Source organism: Rhinoderma darwinii, chromosome 10 (assembly GCF_050947455.1).
Source record: "Rhinoderma darwinii isolate aRhiDar2 chromosome 10, aRhiDar2.hap1, whole genome shotgun sequence".
NCBI lineage: Eukaryota > Metazoa > Chordata > Amphibia > Anura > Rhinodermatidae > Rhinoderma > Rhinoderma darwinii.
In genome coordinates, this window is record NC_134696.1 from 103,942,031 (window position 1) to 103,963,066 (window position 21,036).

The 21,036-nt window shown below is 41.2% G+C and overlaps 1 protein-coding gene across 1 annotated transcript; it reads right to left on the bottom strand.

Annotated features, from left to right (window-relative positions):
* Positions 1 to 781: 781 nt before the first annotated feature.
* Positions 782 to 20,487, bottom strand: CASP9 (caspase 9). The gene is made up of 9 exons (XM_075840475.1): positions 20,181 to 20,487; positions 18,703 to 18,913; positions 18,487 to 18,527; positions 18,194 to 18,370; positions 17,284 to 17,373; positions 17,016 to 17,163; positions 6,074 to 6,262; positions 1,755 to 1,864; positions 782 to 1,289 (listed from the first exon to the last, which is right to left on the bottom strand). Exons 1-9 carry the CDS (start codon positions 20,310 to 20,312, stop codon positions 1,197 to 1,199), a joined length of 1,191 nt encoding a protein of 396 aa, XP_075696590.1. The 5' UTR covers positions 20,313 to 20,487; the 3' UTR covers positions 782 to 1,196.
* Between the last annotated feature and the right edge of the window lie 549 nt (positions 20,488 to 21,036).

Consider the following 21,036-nt stretch of genomic DNA (forward strand, 5'->3'; position numbering starts at 1 on the left):
CCGGTCCGGTCTTCATGGGACAATCCAACTCTTCTCCAGCCTGACAGACTCGTTGCTAGGAATTAATGAGTCTTTTCTATGTGGTTGTCAGGGAGCGAGTCCTTAGCAACCGGCCTCAGGACTTCAACTCAAGGCAGAATTTACATTGACCAGGGGGGGCCAGATTGGAGAAATCCTTTAAGTGTTTAGTCCCTTTAATAAAAACTTACATGGGACAGACAAGTTTTTTTGGGCCGGTTTTCCTGGCAGGGGGTCTGGATATGTTCTGACTCAAGGCTGTTCTCGTCGCAGCAGCTGTGCCTCTTCTCACCGGGTGGAGATGAAGGGTCACGTCCCTAACAAAACTTAGAAAAATCCCTGACAAACTGGATCTTACCTGCAACTTTCTAACAGACTTTGTGTTCCAATTCCCTACCGATTTCAAAATCTCTGCTTGCTGTCAGTGAAAAAGGGACATTTCTGTTTATATCCAGAGACTGAAAACCTGTCCTGACCAAATACTTCTCACAGCTGAGGGTTTGATACAATTGTATCCAGTCTATACAATCCTCTGTCCTGCACTCCATGATACGCAGTTTACCTGCACTGATACATTGTAACAACTATCAGGACAGGAGAGAGATTTGTGCTGCTGATGTGTTCACCTCGCAGAGGTCTATATAGAAAATGGCGCTCTCTATGACCTAAGTTTAAGGATCGGCATTTACCTACGTGACGTTTCTTTTCGGGAGGACTGGGAGCCCCAGTGTTTTCCCGCAGGAACGATGAGTGACTCATCAGAAATAGTCAAGTTTTTTTTTTATTTTTCATGAAAAATGCAAAAACTATACATGTGGGTGGAGCAGGGGCCCTCAGGTCATTGGCCCTGGAGGAGGAGCGTGGTGTCTTCTTACATGACCCCACCCCCTATGAATCTAAGAGATCCCCTTTAATGTCACATTCTGAACATTCAGCTTTTTGTGCTATTAGAGCCTCGAATTCTCGCCCTCGCGGTGCCTCAAAACCAAATGTTCAGTATAAAATCCCCAGAATAATCCAGATCAGCAAATTAATCGCAGATCGTTCTCGTCTCCTTGTTAAAGAGGAACATAAAACGCTCCGATCCCCGGGGGAACGTGAGAAAAAGTTACCGGACGTTTTCTTATTCTTCCTGCAGACATAGAATTAACCACCAGGAGGCGCCGTCGCTGCGCTCATCACCCTGTTCTGAATAAAAATCTCTTCCGGAGAAAGTTAAAATATCCCGGGATTTGCTTGTAGGTTCCTTTAACTGAGACTCTGTCCGCAACCTGCAGATTAACAACATAACATTAGGAATAGTAACTGCTGACATCACCGATCCTCCACAGATAGTCCCACCCCTTATTCTGTGACATCACCAAGAGGTCCCCCTGACCATGGTCTCTGTCCACACTCCTTTAGTTGTGCTATCTCCTAGTGTGAAAGCGGCTTATCTTAGCTCAGGCAGTAATAGGTCCATCATCTGTCATTGACTATTGCCTACCAGTGATAACCAAGGGAGACCATTCAATTTTACTGCAGGCTGTAAAGCAAGATGCTCACATACCCTACGGCGGCCTGAATTATATATACGGAGCATTATTTTTATATATATATATGCGCAACACATACTACATTTTAACAAATGGTGGTGAGGGGGGAGGGGATAATGGAAGAAAATCTTAATAACTGGATGAGTAACTAAGGAGAATAAATCAGACATCTGTCATATATGTAATAGAGAAGATTCTCACCATCACCAGCATTGTCTGAAGATCAAAGGTCCCAGCAAACTGACCCAAAACATCATCTAACGTCTCCACATACCAAGTACCACTTAATGTCTCCCTCCAAGACACAAAACCTGAGACAGGAGCAAGAAAGAAAAGAGGAAAAGAAGTTATATTCTTGTATATAGGAGCAGTATTATAGTAGTTATATTCTTGTATAATGGGGCAGTATTATAGTGGTTATATTCTTGTATATAGGGGGCAGTATTATAGTAGTTATATTCTTGTATATAGGGGAAGTATTATAGTAGTTATATTCCTGTATATAGGGAGCAGTATTATAGTAGTTATATTCTTGTATATAGGGGGCAGTATTATAGTAGTTATATCCTTGTATACAGGGGCAGTATTATAGTAGTTAGATTCTTGTATATAGGGGCAGTATTATAGTGGTTATATTCTTGTATATAGGGGGCAGTATTATAGTAGTTATATTCTTATATATAGGGGGCAGTATTATAGTAGTTATATTCTTGTATATAGGAGCAGTATTATAGTAGTTATATTCTTGTATATAGAGGCAGTATTATAGTAGTTATATTCTTGTATATAGGGAGCAGTATTATAGTAGTTATATTCTTGTATATAGGGGGCAGTATTATAGTAGTTATATTCTTGTATATAGGAGCAGTATTATAGTAGTTATATTCTTGTATATAGGGGGCAGTATTATAGTAGTTCTATTCTTGTATATAGGGGCAGTATTATAGTAGTTCTATTCTTGTATATAGGGGCAGTATTATAGTAGTTATATTCTTGTATATAGGGGCAGTATTATAGTAGTTATATTCTTGTATATAGGAGCAGTATTATAGTAGTTATATTCTTGTATATAGGGGGCAGTATTATAGTAGTTATATTCTTGTATATAGGGAGCAGTATTATAGTAGTTATATTCTTGTATATAGGAGCAGTATTATAGTAGTTATATTCTTGTATATAGGGGCAGTATTATAGTAGTTATATTCTTGTATATAGGGGGCAGTATTATAGTAGTTATATTCTTGTATATAGGGGCAGTATTATAGTAGTTATATTCTTGTATATAGGGGGCAGTATTATAGTAGTTCTATTCTTGTATATAGGGGCAGTATTATAGTAGTTATATTCTTGTATATAGGGGCAGTATTATAGTAGTTATATTCTTGTATATAGGGGCAGTATTATAGTAGTTATATTCTTGTATATAGGAGCAGTATTATAGTAGTTATATTCTTGTATATAGGAGCAGTATTATAGTAGTTATATTCCTGTATATAGGAGCAGTATTATAGTAGTTATATTCTTATATATAGGAGCAGTATTATAGTAGTTATATTCTTGTATATAGGGACAGTATTATAGTAGTTATATTCTTGTATATAGGGGGCAGTATTATAGTAGTTATATTCTTGTATATAGGGGCAGTATTATAGTAGTTATATTCTTGTATACAGGGGGCAGTATTATAGTAGTTATATTCTTGTATACAGGGGGCAGTATTATAGTAGTTATAGTCTTATATATAGGAGCAGTATTATAGTAGTTATATTTTTGTATATAGGGGGCAGTATTATAGTAGTTATATTCTTGTATATAGGGAGCAGTATTATAGTAGTTATATTCTTGTGTATAGGAGCAGTATTATAGTAGTTATATTCTTATATATAGGGGCAGTATTATAGTAGTTATATTCTTGTATATAGGGGGCAGTATTATAGTAGTTATATTCTTGTATATAGGAGGCAGTATTATAGTAGTTATATTCTTGTATATAGGGGCAGTATTATAGTAGTTATATTCTTGTATATAGGGAGCAGTATTATAGTAGTTATATTCTTGTATATAGGGGGCAGTATTATAGTAGTTATATTCTTGTATATAGGGGGCAGTATTATAGTAGTTATATTCTTGTATGTAGGGGACAGTATTATTGTAGTTATATTCTTGTATGTAGGGGGCAGTATTATAGTAGTTATATTCTTGTATATAGGGGCAGTAGTATAGTAGTTATATTCTTGTATATAGGAGGCAGTATTATAGTAGTTATATTCTTGTATATAGGGGGCAGTATTATAGTAGTTATATTCTTGTATATAGGAGGCAGTATTATAGTAGTTATATTCTTGTATATAGGGGCAGTATTATAGTAGATATATTCTTGTATATAGGGGCAGTATTATAGTAGTTATATTCTTGTATATAGGAGGCAGTATTATAGTAGTTATATTCTTGTATATAGGAGGCAGTATTATAGTAGTTATATTCTTGTATATAGGAGGCAGTATTATAGTAGTTATATTCTTGTATATAGGAGCAGTATTATAGTAGTTATATTCTTGTATATAGGGGGCAGTATTATAGTAGTTATATTCTTGTATATAGGGGCAGTATTATAGTAGATATATTCTTGTATATAGGAGCAGTATTATAGTAGTTATATTCTTGTATATCGGAGGCAGTATTATAGTAGTTATATTCTTGTATATAGGGGAGTATTATAGTAGTTATATTCTTGTATATAGGGTGCAGTATTATAGTAGTTATATTCTTGTATATAGGAGCAGTATTATAGTAGTTATATTCTTGTATATAGGAGCAGTATTATAGTAGTTATATTCTTGTATATAGAGGGCAGTATTACAGTAGTTATATTCTTGTATATAGGGGGCAGTATTACAGTAGTTATATTCTTGTATATAGGGGGCAGTATTATAGTAGTTACATTCTTGTATATAGGGGGCAGTATTATAGTAGTTATATTCTTGTATATAGGGGCAGTATTATAGTAGTTATATTCTTGTATATAGGGACAGTATTATAGTAGTTATATTCTTGTATATAGGGGGCAGTAATATAGTAGTTATATTCTTGTATATAGGGGCAGTATTATAGTAGTTATATTCTTGTATATAGGGAGCAGTATTATAGTAGTTATATTCTTGTATATAGGGGCAGTATTATAGTAGTTATATTCTTGTATATAGGGGGGCAGTATTATAGTAGTTATATTCTTGTATATAGGGGGCAGTATTATAGCAGTTATATTCTTGTATATAGGAACAGTGTTATAGTGGTTATATTCTTGTATATAGGGGCAGTATTATAGCAGTTATATTCTTGTATATAGGAACAGTGTTATAGTGGTTATATTCTTGTATATAGGGGCAGTATTATAGTGGTTATATTCTTGTATATAGGGGGCAGTATTATAGTAGTTATATTCTTGTATATAGGGGGCAGTATTATAGTGGTTATATTCTTGTATATAGGGGCAGTATTATAGTAGTTATATTCTTGTATATAGGGGGCAGTATTATAGTAGTTATATTCTTGTATATAGGGGTCAGTATTATAGTAGTTATATTCTTGTATATAGGGAGCAGTATTATAGTAGTTATATTCTTGTATATAGGAGCAGTATTATAGTAGTTATATTCTTGTATATAGGGGGCAGTATTATAGTAGTTATATTCTTGTATATAGGGGGCAGTATTATAGTAGTTATATTCTTGTATATAGGAGCAGTATTATAGTAGTTATATTCTTGTATATAGGAGGCAGTATTATAGTAGTTATATTATTGTATATAGCGACAGTATTATAGTAGTTCTATTCTTGTATATAGGGGCAGTATTATACTAGTTCTATTCTTGTATATAGGGGCAGTATTATAGTAGTTATATTCTTGTATATAGGGGCAGTATTATAGTAGTTATATTCTTGTATATAGGAGCAGTATTATAGTAGTTATATTCTTGTATATAGGAGGCAGTATTATAGTAGTTATATTCTTGTATATAGGGGGCAGTATTATAGTAGTTATATTCTTGTATATAGGGGCAGTATTATAGTAGTTATATTCTGGTATATAGAGGGCAGTATTATAGTAGTTATATTCTTGTATATAGAGGCAGTATTATAGTAGTTATATTCTTGTATATAGGGGCAGTATTATAGTAGTTATATTCTTGTATATAGGAGCAGTATTATAGTAGTTATATTCTTGTATATAGGAGCAGTATTATAGTAGTTATATTCTTGTATATAGGAGCAGTATTATAGTAGTTATATTCTTGTATATAGAGGCAGTATTATAGTAGTTATATTCTTGTATATAGGGGCAGTATTATAGTAGTTATATTCTTGTATATAGGAGCAGTATTATAGTAGTTATATTCTTGTATATAGGAGCAGTATTATAGTAGTTATATTCTTGTGTATAGGGGCAGTAATAACGGTACGTGCAGTGGTCCTGTTCATACCAATCACTCTTTACAATATACATGACATGATGCGTTTACCTGGTAAGGTTGAATAAGATACCAGGATATCCCCAGATGTAGGAAGACTGGCCACAGCATCTGTCTCATCGGCGTCTCCTTTGTCTGGATGTACGGGGGTTGCATCAGTTTGTAAAGAATTTGTATCAGATTTATTGAAATGATCTCCTAAATCCCCCGAGTCCACAGCAAAACCTTTGTCCTTCTCCTCTAAAATGACAGAGCGAACAATCCCATTAAAGTCTTTGCAGCCTGAGACTTAAAAGTACACAATGCAACCAGCAGGTGGCACCACAACATTACATCAACTTCATTGAGATAGATTAAAGGGCCACTAACCAATAGAGCAGCAGCGTTATAAGAGGAGCGGCTGATATCAGTCACACATATGATGTAATGTCTCTGGAGGATATAATAGTGCTGGAGTGATATAAGAGGAGCGGCTGATATCAGTCACACATATGATGTAATGTCTCTGGAGGATATAATAGTACTGGAGTGATATAAGAGGAGCGGCTGATATCAGTCACACATATGATGTAATGTCTCTGGAGGATATAATAGTACTGGAGTGATATAAGAGGAGCGGCTGATATCAGTCACACATATGATGTAATGTCTCTGGAGGATATAATAGTACTGGAGTGTTATAAGAGGAGCGGCTGATATCAGTCACAAATATATAGATGTAATGTCTCTGGAGGATATAATAGTACTGGAGTGTTATAAGAGGAGCGGCTGATATCAGTCACACATATGATGTAATGTCTCTGGAGGATATAATAGTACTGGAGTGATATAAGAGGAGCGGCTGATATCAGTCACACATATATAGATGTAATGTCTCTGGAGGATATAATAGTACTGGAGTGATATAAGAGGAGCGGCTGATATCAGTCACACATATGATGTAATGTCTCTGGAGGATATAATAGCACTGGAGTGTTATAAGAGGAGCGGCTGATATCAGTCACACATATGATGTAATGTCTCTGGAGGATATAATAGTGCTGGAGTGATATAAGAGGAGCGGCTGATATCAGTCACATATGATGTAATGTCTCTGGAGGATATAATAGTACTGGAGTGTTATAAGAGGAGCGGCTGATATCAGTCACATATGATGTAATGTCTCTGGAGGATATAATAGTACTGGAGTGATATAAGAGGAGCGGCTGATATCAGTCACACATATGATGTAATGTCTCTGGAGGATATAATAGTGCTGGAGTGATATAAGAGGAGCGGCTGATATCAGTCACATATGATGTAATGTCTCTGGAGGATATAATAGTACTGGAGTGTTATAAGAGGAGCGGCTGATATCAGTCACATATGATGTAATGTCTCTGGAGGATATAATAGTACTGGAGTGATATAAGAGGAGCGGCTGATATCAGTCACATATGATGTAATGTCTCTGGAGGATATAATAGTAGTGGAGTGATATAAGAGGAGCGGCTGATATCAGTCACATATGATGTAATGTCTCTGGAGGATATAATAGTGCTGGAGTGTTATAAGAGGAGCGGCTGATATCAGTCACATATGATGTAATGTCTCTGGAGGATATAATAGTGCTGGAGTGATATAAGAGGAGCGGCTGATATCAGTCACATATGATGTAATGTCTCTGGAGGATATAATAGTACTGGAGTGATATAAGAGGAGCGGCTGATATCAGTCACATATGATGTAATGTCTCTGGAGGATATAATAGTACTGGAGTGATATAAGAGGAGCGGCTGATATCAGTCACACTTATGATGTAATGTCTCTGGAGGATATAATAGTGCTGGAGTGTTATAAGGGGAGCGGCTGATATCAGTCACACTTATGATGTAATGTCTCTGGAGGATATAATAGTGCTGGAGTGTTATAAGGGGAGCGGCTGATATCAGTCACACATATGATGTAATGTCTCTGGAGGATATAATAGTGCTGGAGTGATATAAGAGGAGCGGCTGATATCAGTCACATATGATGTAATGTCTCTGGAGGATATAATAGTGCTGGAGTGATATAAGAGGAGCGGCTGATATCAGTCACATATATGATGTAATGTCTCTGGAGGATATAATAGTACTGGAGTGATATAAGAGGAGCGGCTATCAGTCACACATATGATGTAATGTCTCTGGAGGATATAATAGTACTGGAGTGATATAAGAGGAGCGGCTGATATCAGTCACATATGATGTAATGTCTCTGGAGGATATAATAGTACTGGAGTGTTATAAGAGGAGCGGCTGATATCAGTCACACATATGATGTAATGTCTCTGGGGGATATAATAGTACTGGAGTGTTATAAGAGGAGCGGCTGATATCAGTCACACATATGATGTAATGTCTCTGGAGGATATAATAGTGCTGGAGTGATATAAGAGGAGCGGCTGATATCAGTCACACATATGATGTAATGTCTCTGGAGGATATAATAGTACTGGAGTGATATAAGTGGAGCGGCTGATATCAGTCACACATATGATGTAATGTCTCTGGAGGATATAATAGTACAGGAGTGATATAAGAGGAGCGGCTGATATCAGTCACATATGATGTAATGTCTCTGGAGGATATAATAGTACTGGAGTGATATAAGAGGAGCGGCTGATATCAGTCACACATATGATGTAATGTCTCTGGAGGATATAATAGTACTGGAGTGATATAAGAGGAGCGGCTGATATCAGTCACACATATGATGTAATGTCTCTGGAGGATATAATAGTACTGGAGTGTTATAAGAGGAGCGGCTGATATCAGTCACAAATATATAGATGTAATGTCTCTGGAGGATATAATAGTACTGGAGTGTTATAAGAGGAGCGGCTGATATCAGTCACACATATGATGTAATGTCTCTGGGGGATATAATAGTGCTGGAGTGTTATAAGAGGAGCGGCTGATATCAGTCACACATATGATGTAATGTCTCTGGAGGATATAATAGTGCTGGAGTGTTATAAGAGGAGCGGCTGATATCAGTCACACATATGATGTAATGTCTCTGGAGGATATAATAGTACTGGAGTGTTATAAGAGGAGCGGCTGATATCAGTCACACATATATAGATGTAATGTCTCTGGAGGATATAATAGTACTGGAGTGATATAAGAGGAGCGGCTGATATCAGTCACACATATGATGTAATGTCTCTGGAGGATATAATAGCACTGGAGTGTTATAAGAGGAGCGGCTGATATCAGTCACACATATGATGTAATGTCTCTGGAGGATATAATAGTGCTGGAGTGATATAAGAGGAGCGGCTGATATCAGTCACATATGATGTAATGTCTCTGGAGGATATAATAGTACTGGAGTGTTATAAGAGGAGCGGCTGATATCAGTCACATATGATGTAATGTCTCTGGAGGATATAATAGTACTGGAGTGATATAAGAGGAGCGGCTGATATCAGTCACACATATGATGTAATGTCTCTGGAGGATATAATAGTGCTGGAGTGATATAAGAGGAGCGGCTGATATCAGTCACATATGATGTAATGTCTCTGGAGGATATAATAGTACTGGAGTGTTATAAGAGGAGCGGCTGATATCAGTCACATATGATGTAATGTCTCTGGAGGATATAATAGTACTGGAGTGATATAAGAGGAGCGGCTGATATCAGTCACACATATGATGTAATGTCTCTGGAGGATATAATAGTACTGGAGTGATATAAGAGGAGCGGCTGATATCAGTCACATATGATGTAATGTCTCTGGAGGATATAATAGTAGTGGAGTGATATAAGAGGAGCGGCTGATATCAGTCACATATGATGTAATGTCTCTGGAGGATATAATAGTGCTGGAGTGTTATAAGAGGAGCGGCTGATATCAGTCACATATGATGTAATGTCTCTGGAGGATATAATAGTGCTGGAGTGATATAAGAGGAGCGGCTGATATCAGTCACATATGATGTAATGTCTCTGGAGGATATAATAGTGCTGGAGTGTTATAAGAGGAGCGGCTGATATCAGTCACACATATGATGTAATGTCTCTGGAGGATATAATAGTGCTGGAGTGATATAAGAGGAGCGGCTGATATCAGTCACATATGATGTAATGTCTCTGGAGGATATAATAGTACTGGAGTGATATAAGAGGAGCGGCTGATATCAGTCACATATGATGTAATGTCTCTGGAGGATATAATAGTACTGGAGTGATATAAGAGGAGCGGCTGATATCAGTCACACTTATGATGTAATGTCTCTGGAGGATATAATAGTGCTGGAGTGTTATAAGGGGAGCGGCTGATATCAGTCACACATATGATGTAATGTCTCTGGAGGATATAATAGTGCTGGAGTGATATAAGAGGAGCGGCTGATATCAGTCACATATGATGTAATGTCTCTGGAGGATATAATAGTGCTGGAGTGATATAAGAGGAGCGGCTGATATCAGTCACATATATGATGTAATGTCTCTGGAGGATATAATAGTACTGGAGTGATATAAGAGGAGCGGCTATCAGTCACACATATGATGTAATGTCTCTGGAGGATATAATAGTACTGGAGTGATATAAGAGGAGCGGCTGATATCAGTCACATATGATGTAATGTCTCTGGAGGATATAATAGTACTGGAGTGTTATAAGAGGAGCGGCTGATATCAGTCACACATATGATGTAATGTCTCTGGGGGATATAATAGTACTGGAGTGTTATAAGAGGAGCGGCTGATATCAGTCACACATATGATGTAATGTCTCTGGAGGATATAATAGTACTGGAGTGATATAAGAGGAGCGGCTGATATCAGTCACACATATGATGTAATGTCTCTGGAGGATATAGTAGTACTGGAGTGTTATAAGAGGAGCTGCTGATATCAGTCACATATATATGATGTAATGTCTGGAGGATATAATAGTACTGGAGTGATATAAGAGGAGCGGCTGATATCTGTCACGTATGATGTAATGTCTCTGGAGGATATAATAGTACTGGAGTGTTATAAGAGGAGCGGCTGATATCAGTCACACGTATGATGTAATGTCTCTGGAGGATATAATAGTGCTGGAGTGTTATAAGAGAAGCGGCTGATATCAGTCACACATATGATGTAATGTCTCTGGGGGATATAATAGTACTGGAGTGATATAAGAGGAGCGGCTGATATCAGTCACACATATGATGTAATGTCTCTGGAGGATATAATAGTGCTGGAGCGTTATAAGCGGAGCGGCTGATATCAGTCACACATATGATGTAATGTCTGGAGGATATAATAGTACTGGAGTGATATATGAGGAGCGGCTGATATCAGTCACATATGATGTAATGTCTCTGGAGGATATAATAGTACTGGAGTGATATAAGAGGAGCGGCTGATATCAGTCACATATGATGTAATGTCTCTGGAGGATATAATAGTGCTGGAGTGTTATAAGAGGAGCAGCTGATATCAGTCACATATGATGTAATGTCTCTGGAGGATATAATAGTACTGGAGTGTTATAAGAGGAGCGGCTGATATCAGTCACACATATGATGTAATGTCTCTGGAGGATATAATAGTACTGGAGTGTTATAAGAGGAGCGGCTGATATCAGTCACACATATGATGTAATGTCTCTGGAGGATATAATAGTACTGGAGTGTTATAAGAGGAGCGGCTGATATCAGTCACACATATGATGTAATGTCTCTGGAGGATATAATAGTACTGGAGTGTTATAAGAGGAGCGGCTGATATCAGTCACACATATGATGTAATGTCTCTGGAGGATATAATAGTACTGGAGTGATATAAGAGGAGCGGCTGATATCAGTCACATATGATGTAATGTCTCTGGAGGATATAATAGTACTGGAGTGATATAAGAGGAGCAGCTGATATCAGTCACATATGATGTAATGTCTCTGGAGGATATAATAGTACTGGAGTGATATAAGAGGAGCGGCTGATATCTGTCACGTATGATGTAATGTCTCTGGAGGATATAATAGTACTGGAGTGATATAAGAGGAGCGGCTGATATCAGTCACATATGATGTAATGTCTCTGGAGGATATAATAGTACTGGAGTGATATAAGAGGAGCAGCTGATATCAGTCACATATGATGTAATGTCTCTGGAGGATATAATAGTACTGGAGTGATATAAGAGGAGCGGCTGATATCTGTCACGTATGATGTAATGTCTCTGGAGGATATAATAGTGCTGGAGTGATATAAGAGGAGCAGCTGATATCAGTCACATATATGATGTAATGTCTCTGGAGGATATAATAGTGCTGGAGTGATATAAGAGGAGCGGCTGATATCAGTCACACATATGATGTAATGTCTCTGGAGGATATAATAGTGCTGGAGTGATATAAGAGGAGCGGCTGATATCAGTCACACATATGATGTAATGTCTCTGGAGGATATAATAGTGCTGGAGTGATATAAGAGGAGCGGCTGATATCAGTCACATATGATGTAATGTCTCTGGAGGATATAATAGTACTGGAGTGATATAAGAGGAGCGGCTGATATCAGTCACACATATGATGTAATGTCTCTGGAGGATATAATAGTACTGGAGTGATATAAAAGGAGCGGCTGATATCAGTCACACATATGATGTAATGTCTCTGGAGGATATAATAGTACTGGAGTGTTATAAGAGGAGCGGCTGATATCAGTCACACATATATAGATGTAATGTCTCTGGAGGATATAATAGTACTGGAGTGATATAAGAGGAGCGGCTGATATCAGTCACACATATGATGTAATGTCTCTGGAGGATATAATAGCACTGGAGTGTTATAAGAGGAGCGGCTGATATCAGTCACACATATGATGTAATGTCTCTGGAGGATATAATAGTGCTGGAGTGATATAAGAGGAGCGGCTGATATCAGTCACATATGATGTAATGTCTCTGGAGGATATAATAGTACTGGAGTGTTATAAGAGGAGCGGCTGATATCAGTCACATATGATGTAATGTCTCTGGAGGATATAATAGTACTGGAGTGATATAAGAGGAGCGGCTGATATCAGTCACACATATGATGTAATGTCTCTGGAGGATATAATAGTGCTGGAGTGATATAAGAGGAGCGGCTGATATCAGTCACATATGATGTAATGTCTCTGGAGGATATAATAGTACTGGAGTGTTATAAGAGGAGCGGCTGATATCAGTCACATATGATGTAATGTCTCTGGAGGATATAATAGTACTGGAGTGATATAAGAGGAGCGGCTGATATCAGTCACACATATGATGTAATGTCTCTGGAGGATATAATAGTACTGGAGTGATATAAGAGGAGCGGCTATCAGTCACATATGATGTAATGTCTCTGGAGGATATAATAGTAGTGGAGTGATATAAGAGGAGCGGCTGATATCAGTCACATATGATGTAATGTCTCTGGAGGATATAATAGTACTGGAGTGTTATAAGAGGAGCGGCTGATATCAGTCACACATATGATGTAATGTCTCTGGGGGATATAATAGTACTGGAGTGTTATAAGAGGAGCGGCTGATATCAGTCACACATATGATGTAATGTCTCTGGAGGATATAATAGTGCTGGAGTGATATAAGAGGAGCGGCTGATATCAGTCACACATATGATGTAATGTCTCTGGAGGATATAATAGTACTGGAGTGATATAAGAGGAGCGGCTGATATCAGTCACACATATGATGTAATGTCTCTGGAGGATATAATAGTACTGGAGTGATATAAGAGGAGCGGCTGATATCAGTCACACATATGATGTAATGTCTCTGGAGGATATAATAGTACTGGAGTGTTATAAGAGGAGCGGCTGATATCAGTCACAAATATATAGATGTAATGTCTCTGGAGGATATAATAGTACTGGAGTGTTATAAGAGGAGCGGCTGATATCAGTCACACATATGATGTAATGTCTCTGGAGGATATAATAGTACTGGAGTGTTATAAGAGGAGCGGCTGATATCAGTCACACATATATAGATGTAATGTCTCTGGAGGATATAATAGTAGTGGAGTGATATAAGAGGAGCGGCTGATATCAGTCACATATGATGTAATGTCTCTGGAGGATATAATAGTGCTGGAGTGTTATAAGAGGAGCGGCTGATATCAGTCACACATATGATGTAATGTCTCTGGAGGATATAGTAGTACTGGAGTGTTATAAGAGGAGCGGCTGATATCAGTCACACATATGATGTAATGTCTCTGGAGGATATAGTAGTACTGGAGTGTTATAAGAGGAGCTGCTGATATCAGTCACATATATATGATGTAATGTCTGGAGGATATAATAGTACTGGAGTGATATAAGAGGAGCGGCTGATATCTGTCACGTATGATGTAATGTCTCTGGAGGATATAATAGTACTGGAGTGTTATAAGAGGAGCGGCTGATATCAGTCACACGTATGATGTAATGTCTCTGGAGGATATAATAGTGCTGGAGTGTTATAAGAGAAGCGGCTGATATCAGTCACACATATGATGTAATGTCTCTGGGGGATATAATAGTACTGGAGTGATATAAGAGGAGCGCCTGATATCAGTCACACGTATGATGTAATGTCTCTGGAGGATATAATAGTGCTGGAGTGTTATAAGAGAAGCGGCTGATATCAGTCACACATATGATGTAATGTCTCTGGGGGATATAATAGTACTGGAGTGATATAAGAGGAGCGGCTGATATCAGTCACACATATGATGTAATGTCTCTGGAGGATATAATAGTGCTGGAGCGTTATAAGCGGAGCGGCTGATATCAGTCACACATATGATGTAATGTCTGGAGGATATAATAGTACTGGAGTGATATATGAGGAGCGGCTGATATCAGTCACATATGATGTAATGTCTCTGGAGGATATAATAGTACTGGAGTGATATAAGAGGAGCGGCTGATATCAGTCACATATGATGTAATGTCTCTGGAGGATATAATAGTGCTGGAGTGTTATAAGAGGAGCAGCTGATATCAGTCACATATGATGTAATGTCTCTGGAGGATATAATAGTACTGGAGTGTTATAAGAGGAGCGGCTGATATCAGTCACACATATGATGTAATGTCTCTGGAGGATATAATAGTACTGGAGTGTTATAAGAGGAGCGGCTGATATCAGTCACACATATGATGTAATGTCTCTGGAGGATATAATAGTACTGGAGTGTTATAAGAGGAGCGGCTGATATCAGTCACACATATGATGTAATGTCTCTGGAGGATATAATAGTACTGGAGTGATATAAGAGGAGCGGCTGATATCAGTCACATATGATGTAATGTCTCTGGAGGATATAATAGTACTGGAGTGATATAAGAGGAGCAGCTGATATCAGTCACATATGATGTAATGTCTCTGGAGGATATAATAGTACTGGAGTGTTATAAGAGGAGCGGCTGATATCAGTCACACATATGATGTAATGTCTCTGGAGGATATAATAGTACTGGAGTGATATAAGAGGAGCGGCTGATATCAGTCACATATGATGTAATGTCTCTGGAGGATATAATAGTACTGGAGTGATATAAGAGGAGCAGCTGATATCAGTCACATATGATGTAATGTCTCTGGAGGATATAATAGTGCTGGAGTGATATAAGAGGAGCGGCTGATATCTGTCACGTATGATGTAATGTCTCTGGAGGATATAATAGTACTGGAGTGATATAAGAGGAGCGGCTGATATCAGTTATATATGATGTAATGTCTCTGGAGGATATAATAGTGCTGGAGTGTTATAAGAGGAGCGGCTGATATCAGTCACACATATGATGTAATGTCTCTGGAGGATATAATAGTGCTGGAGTGATATAAGAGGAGCAGCTGATATCAGTCACACATATGATGTAATGTCTCTGGAGGATATAATAGTACTGGAGTGATATAAGAGGAGCGGCTGATATCAGTCACATATATGATGTAATGTCTCTGGAGGATATAATAGTGCTGGAGTGATATAAGAGGAGCGGCTGATATCAGTCACACATATGATGTAATGTCTCTGGAGGATATAATAGTGCTGGAGTGTTATAAGAGGAGCGGCTGATATCAGTCACACATATGATGTAATGTCTCTGGAGGATATAATAGTGCTGGAGTGATATAAGAGGAGCGGCTGATATCAGTCACACATATGATGTAATGTCTCTGGAGGATATAATAGTACTGGAGTGATATAAGAGGAGCGGCTGATATCAGTCACACATATGATGTAATGTCTCTGGAGGATATAATAGTACTGGAGTGATATAAGAGGAGCGGCTGATATCAGTCACACATATGATGTAATGTCTCTGGAGGATATAATAGTACTGGAGTGATACAAGAGGAGCGGCTGATATCAGTCACATATATGATGTAATGTCTCTGGAGGATATAATAGTGCTGGAGTGTAATAAGAGGAGCGGCTGATATCAGTCACATATGATGTAACGTCTCTGGAGGATATAATAGTGCTGGAGTGTTATAAGAGGAGCGGCTGATATCAGTCACACATATGATGTAATGTCTCTGGAGGATATAATAGTACTGGAGTGATATAAGAGGAGCGGCTGATATCAGTCACACATATGATGTAATGTCTCTGGAGGATATAATAGTACTGGAGTGATATAAGAGGAGCGGCTGATATCAGTCACACATATGATGTAATGTCTCTGGAGGATATAATAGTACTGGAGTGATATAAGAGGAGCAGCTGATATCAGTCACACATATGATGTAATGTCTCTGGAGGATATAATAGTACTGGAGTGATATAAGAGGAGCGGCTGATATCAGTCACATATGATGTAATGTCTCTGGAGGATATAATAGTACTGGAGTGATATAAGAGGAGCGGCAGATGGCTGATAACAGTGAACAACAGATAGCTTGAAGCAAATAGAAAGAATACAGACTGTGGGTGTCCCATATTAGAACTATAACCCGGGGACCCCCTGGCCAGTACCTCCCCCGCAGGCCTGGATGAAGAATAGCTTTGGCTTTCCTCGCAGGCTGGCGCAGTCGGAGCCGTTGAAGTAATTCACGATTCGTTGCACAGGGATCAGCCCGCCGTCTGTCCCGTAAACTGCACCAGGAAAGCGAGTGTGTCTGGTCTAGTAGGATGGAACACGAGAGAAAGGGAACATTTCATCACATTCCATTAATCCGGCACCTGATGGCTAATATAACAAGCAGCAAAAATATTCAGGTGCCCGGCAGTAGGGGGCGCTCACCTCACTGCCGTGGGATAAGATGACCACCAGGGAGCAGTCCCGCTTACTGTGATCCATGGAGGCCATGATCTGCAGCTCCTTATGGATCTCCTGTCAATATACAAGACGACACAGAGTAACCAGAGCGGAAAACGACTGTAATCCGGAAACAGCCGACAGCTCCGGAAACAGCCGACAGCTCCGGAAACAGCCGACAGCTCCGGAAACAGCCGACAGCTCCGGGTTATACAAACAGTCAGCGCTACAGGATGGACATAAAACATCTACAGAGAAGAGCGACCAGGGAGTGCCAAATTATCATAGAAACGTCATACCACCATCATACCCCCGTCACACCTCCGTCATACCCCCGTCACACCTCCGCCATACCCCCGTCACACCTCCGCCATACCCCCGTCACACCTCCGCCATACCCCCGTCACACCTCCGCCATACCCCCGTCACACCTCCGCCATACCCCCGTCACACCTCCGTCACACCCCCGTCACACCTCCGTCACACCCCCGTCACACCTCCGTCACACCCCCGTCACACCTCCGTCACACCTCCGTCACACCTCCGTCACACCTCCGTCACACCCCCGTCACACCCCCGTCACACCTCCGTCACACCCCCATATTACCTCTATCATAACACCGCCCTACCACCGTCAAAGTACCATAATAGCTCTATCATACCCCCGTCACACCCCCGTCACACCTCCATCATACCCCCGTCATAGCTCCGTCACACCTCCGTCATACCCCCGTCATACCGCTATAATTAGTTAGTGCTGGATTATCAGACGTCGGTTTAAAGGAACTTTGCTGCAAAATCATTAATAGTAAATACTACAATAACCATCATCCTCCTGGAGTCCTGTTCGGTGCTGGACTGGTCAGATGAACGGTCCGTCGCTCCTCGCACTTACCGCTGTTTTCAGGTTGTTCTTCACCGTCACCTCAAACCGATACGAGCGCATCCGTCTTTCCAGCTTCTCGCGGTCGATGTGTGAGCCGGTTCTGTAGGACAAGCCCGACGACTCGGAGAACTCCATGTTATTGATGATAAGACAGTAGCCGCAGGGGTCATAGTTCATGGGATAATCCTGACCGGAGGAAGAAAGAGCATTTATAGAAACTAAATACGCAACAGCGAAGGAGAACGTAACGCGCCATTTACACCCCCCGCTCCGTAATCAGAGGATGTTCAGAAAATACAAACCGTCTCCATGTCCAGGGGTTTAGGGGTCTGATCAACAAGATCTGAGGAAAGAGAAAAATGTACAAATATTACAGCACTAGAATTCCAGTACGACAGTAAAGACTGACACACACAGGCAGGGCCGGAGGAGGGAAGCAACTCTGCAGATCGATAGCCATTCAGGGTCTATGGAAAGCTGAGTGACTGAATAGAACATTATAAGACACAGTGACTTACGTTTGCCCTCAGGAATCCTGGAGATCGGTGCTGGGGCGATCAGAGCAGGTTTTGTCACCTCCCTCCTCCCCCCGTTTTCCTGCAGGAGGTCGGCGAGGTCGAGCTGCCCAGAGTCCCTCAGACACAGCAGGAACAGGTGGAAGGCGTCGCTGCCGCGGGTCTCAAGGTCGATCAATAACTGGCGGGACTGATCCCTCCGTGTCCCGGCTCTCTGATAGAAAACAAGGAGACCGACAACCGGGTCACAGGAGGGAAGGTGCGGCCAAGAGGTTACTTATAGGACAGGCGCCCCCTCTTTCATATTGTGGGGTGCAGTCGTCTCCTCTCATAGTGGGGGGTGCAGTCGTCTCCTCTCTCACATAGTGGGGGGCGCAGTCGCCTCCTCTCTCACATAGTGGGGGGCGCAGTCGCCTCCTCTCTCACATAGTGGGGGGCGCAGTCGCCTCCTCTCTCATAGTGGGGGGCGCAGTCGTCTCCTCTCTCACATAGTGGGGGGCGCAGTCGCCTCCTCTCTCACATAGTGGGGGGCGCAGTCGCCTCCTCTCTCATAGTGGGGGGCGCAGTCGCCTCCTCTCTCATAGTGGGGGGCGCAGTCGCCTCCTCTCTCATAGTGGGGGGCGCAGTCGCCTCCTCTCTCATAGTGGGGGGCGCAGTCGCCTCCTCTCTCATAGTGGGGGGCGCAGTCGCCTCCTCTCTCATAGTGGGGGGCGCAGTCGCCTCCTCTCTCATAGTGGGGGGCGCAGTCGCCTCCTCTCTCATAGTGGGGGGCGCAGTCGCCTCCTCTCTCATAGTGGGGGGCGCAGTCGCCTCCTCTCTCATAGTGGGGGGCGCAGTCGCCTCCTCTCTCATAGTGGGGGGCGCAGTCGCCTCCTCTCTCATAGTGGGGGGCGCAGTCGCCTCCTCTCTCATAGTGGGGGGCGCAGTCGCCTCCTCTCTCATAGTGGGGGGCGCAGTCGCCTCCTCTCATAGTGGGGGGCGCAGTCGCCTCCTCTCTCATAGTGGGGGGCGCAGTCGTCTCCTCTCTCATAGTGGGGGGCGCAGTCGTCTCCTCTCTCATAGTGGGGGGCGCAGTCGTCTCCTCTCTCATAGTGGGGGGCGCAGTCGTCTCCTCTCTCATAGTGGGGGGCGCAGTCGTCTCCTCTCTCATAGTGGGGGGCGCAGTCGTCTCCTCTCTCATAGTGGGGGGCGCAGTCGTCTCCTCTCTCATAGTGGGGGGCGCAGTCGTCTCCTCTCTCATAGTGGGGGGCGCAGTCGCCTCCTCTCTCATAGTGGGGGGTGCAGTCGCCTCCTCTCTCATAGTGGGGGGTGCAGTCGCCTCCCATTTTGCTCAGTGTAGTCTGTGGGGGCGGCAGCTCTTCTCGGGTTCTCAATCTCCTGTCTGGGGGTCTTGCAGCTGCCGCTATGACCCGTCCCCTCCCCCTCATGTTCTGCGGGTCCTCTCAGTCTATCATCTCTGTGGGACCCTCTGCTGCCCTCACCTGGATCTCCTCGATCATGTCATTGCTGAACACGTCCTTCTCCACCAGCAGATCCCAGATGTCCTTCAGCTCCAGGGATTTGACCAGCCGCACCCGGTTCCGCTGCAGGATCTGCCGGTATCTCTGCTCCATCTTCCTCGTACACTGTCAGAGCGATCTAGGTCGTTCACTTCCGTAAACACAACGTCATCAACCTGCGCCGGCGCAGTATACGTACACCCTGCTGGGAAGCCGCTGGTCACCATGTTTCTACACCTAATGATGTCGGCCTGCACCGACGTTTCAGTTATGTAAGCAAAACAACATGAATATGTGTGAGGCGTAACACTGCAAACTGTAAAGGAACTACAAGTCCCAGCATCTGCCTATATGTAGTCCCATAGATGCTGGATCTCATTGATCAAAAATGGCCCCATAGCAACCAATCAGAGCTCAGCTTTAATGTCTCAAACTGCTCTGGAATTAGAAAAGCTACGCTGTGATTGGTTGCTATGGGCAACAAGGCCAGTGTGTCTGTAAGTCAGTTTTATCACTAATAAAGTTGTATAAATTCAGTTCTGAGTCCAGGCAGCTGTACTTAGGTGCAAGGGAATGATAGAAAATAATGATAGCCACAACAAAATGGCGTCTTCTCTGGTTGTTACATTTTCTCTCAGTCCTGTCAACTCATCCGGTTGTTCTCGGTAGTCACCCCTTTTTTTCACCCCCACATTAAATCTCATTTCAATCTAAACATGAATAGATTCGGTAACCTATAATTTCCACAATATAAACATAATACATTTGGCATCTCACGGTTAAGACCGGTACATACGGAGCGTCCGTCATCTGTGGTGACTGCGTTAAAGGGTGTGTA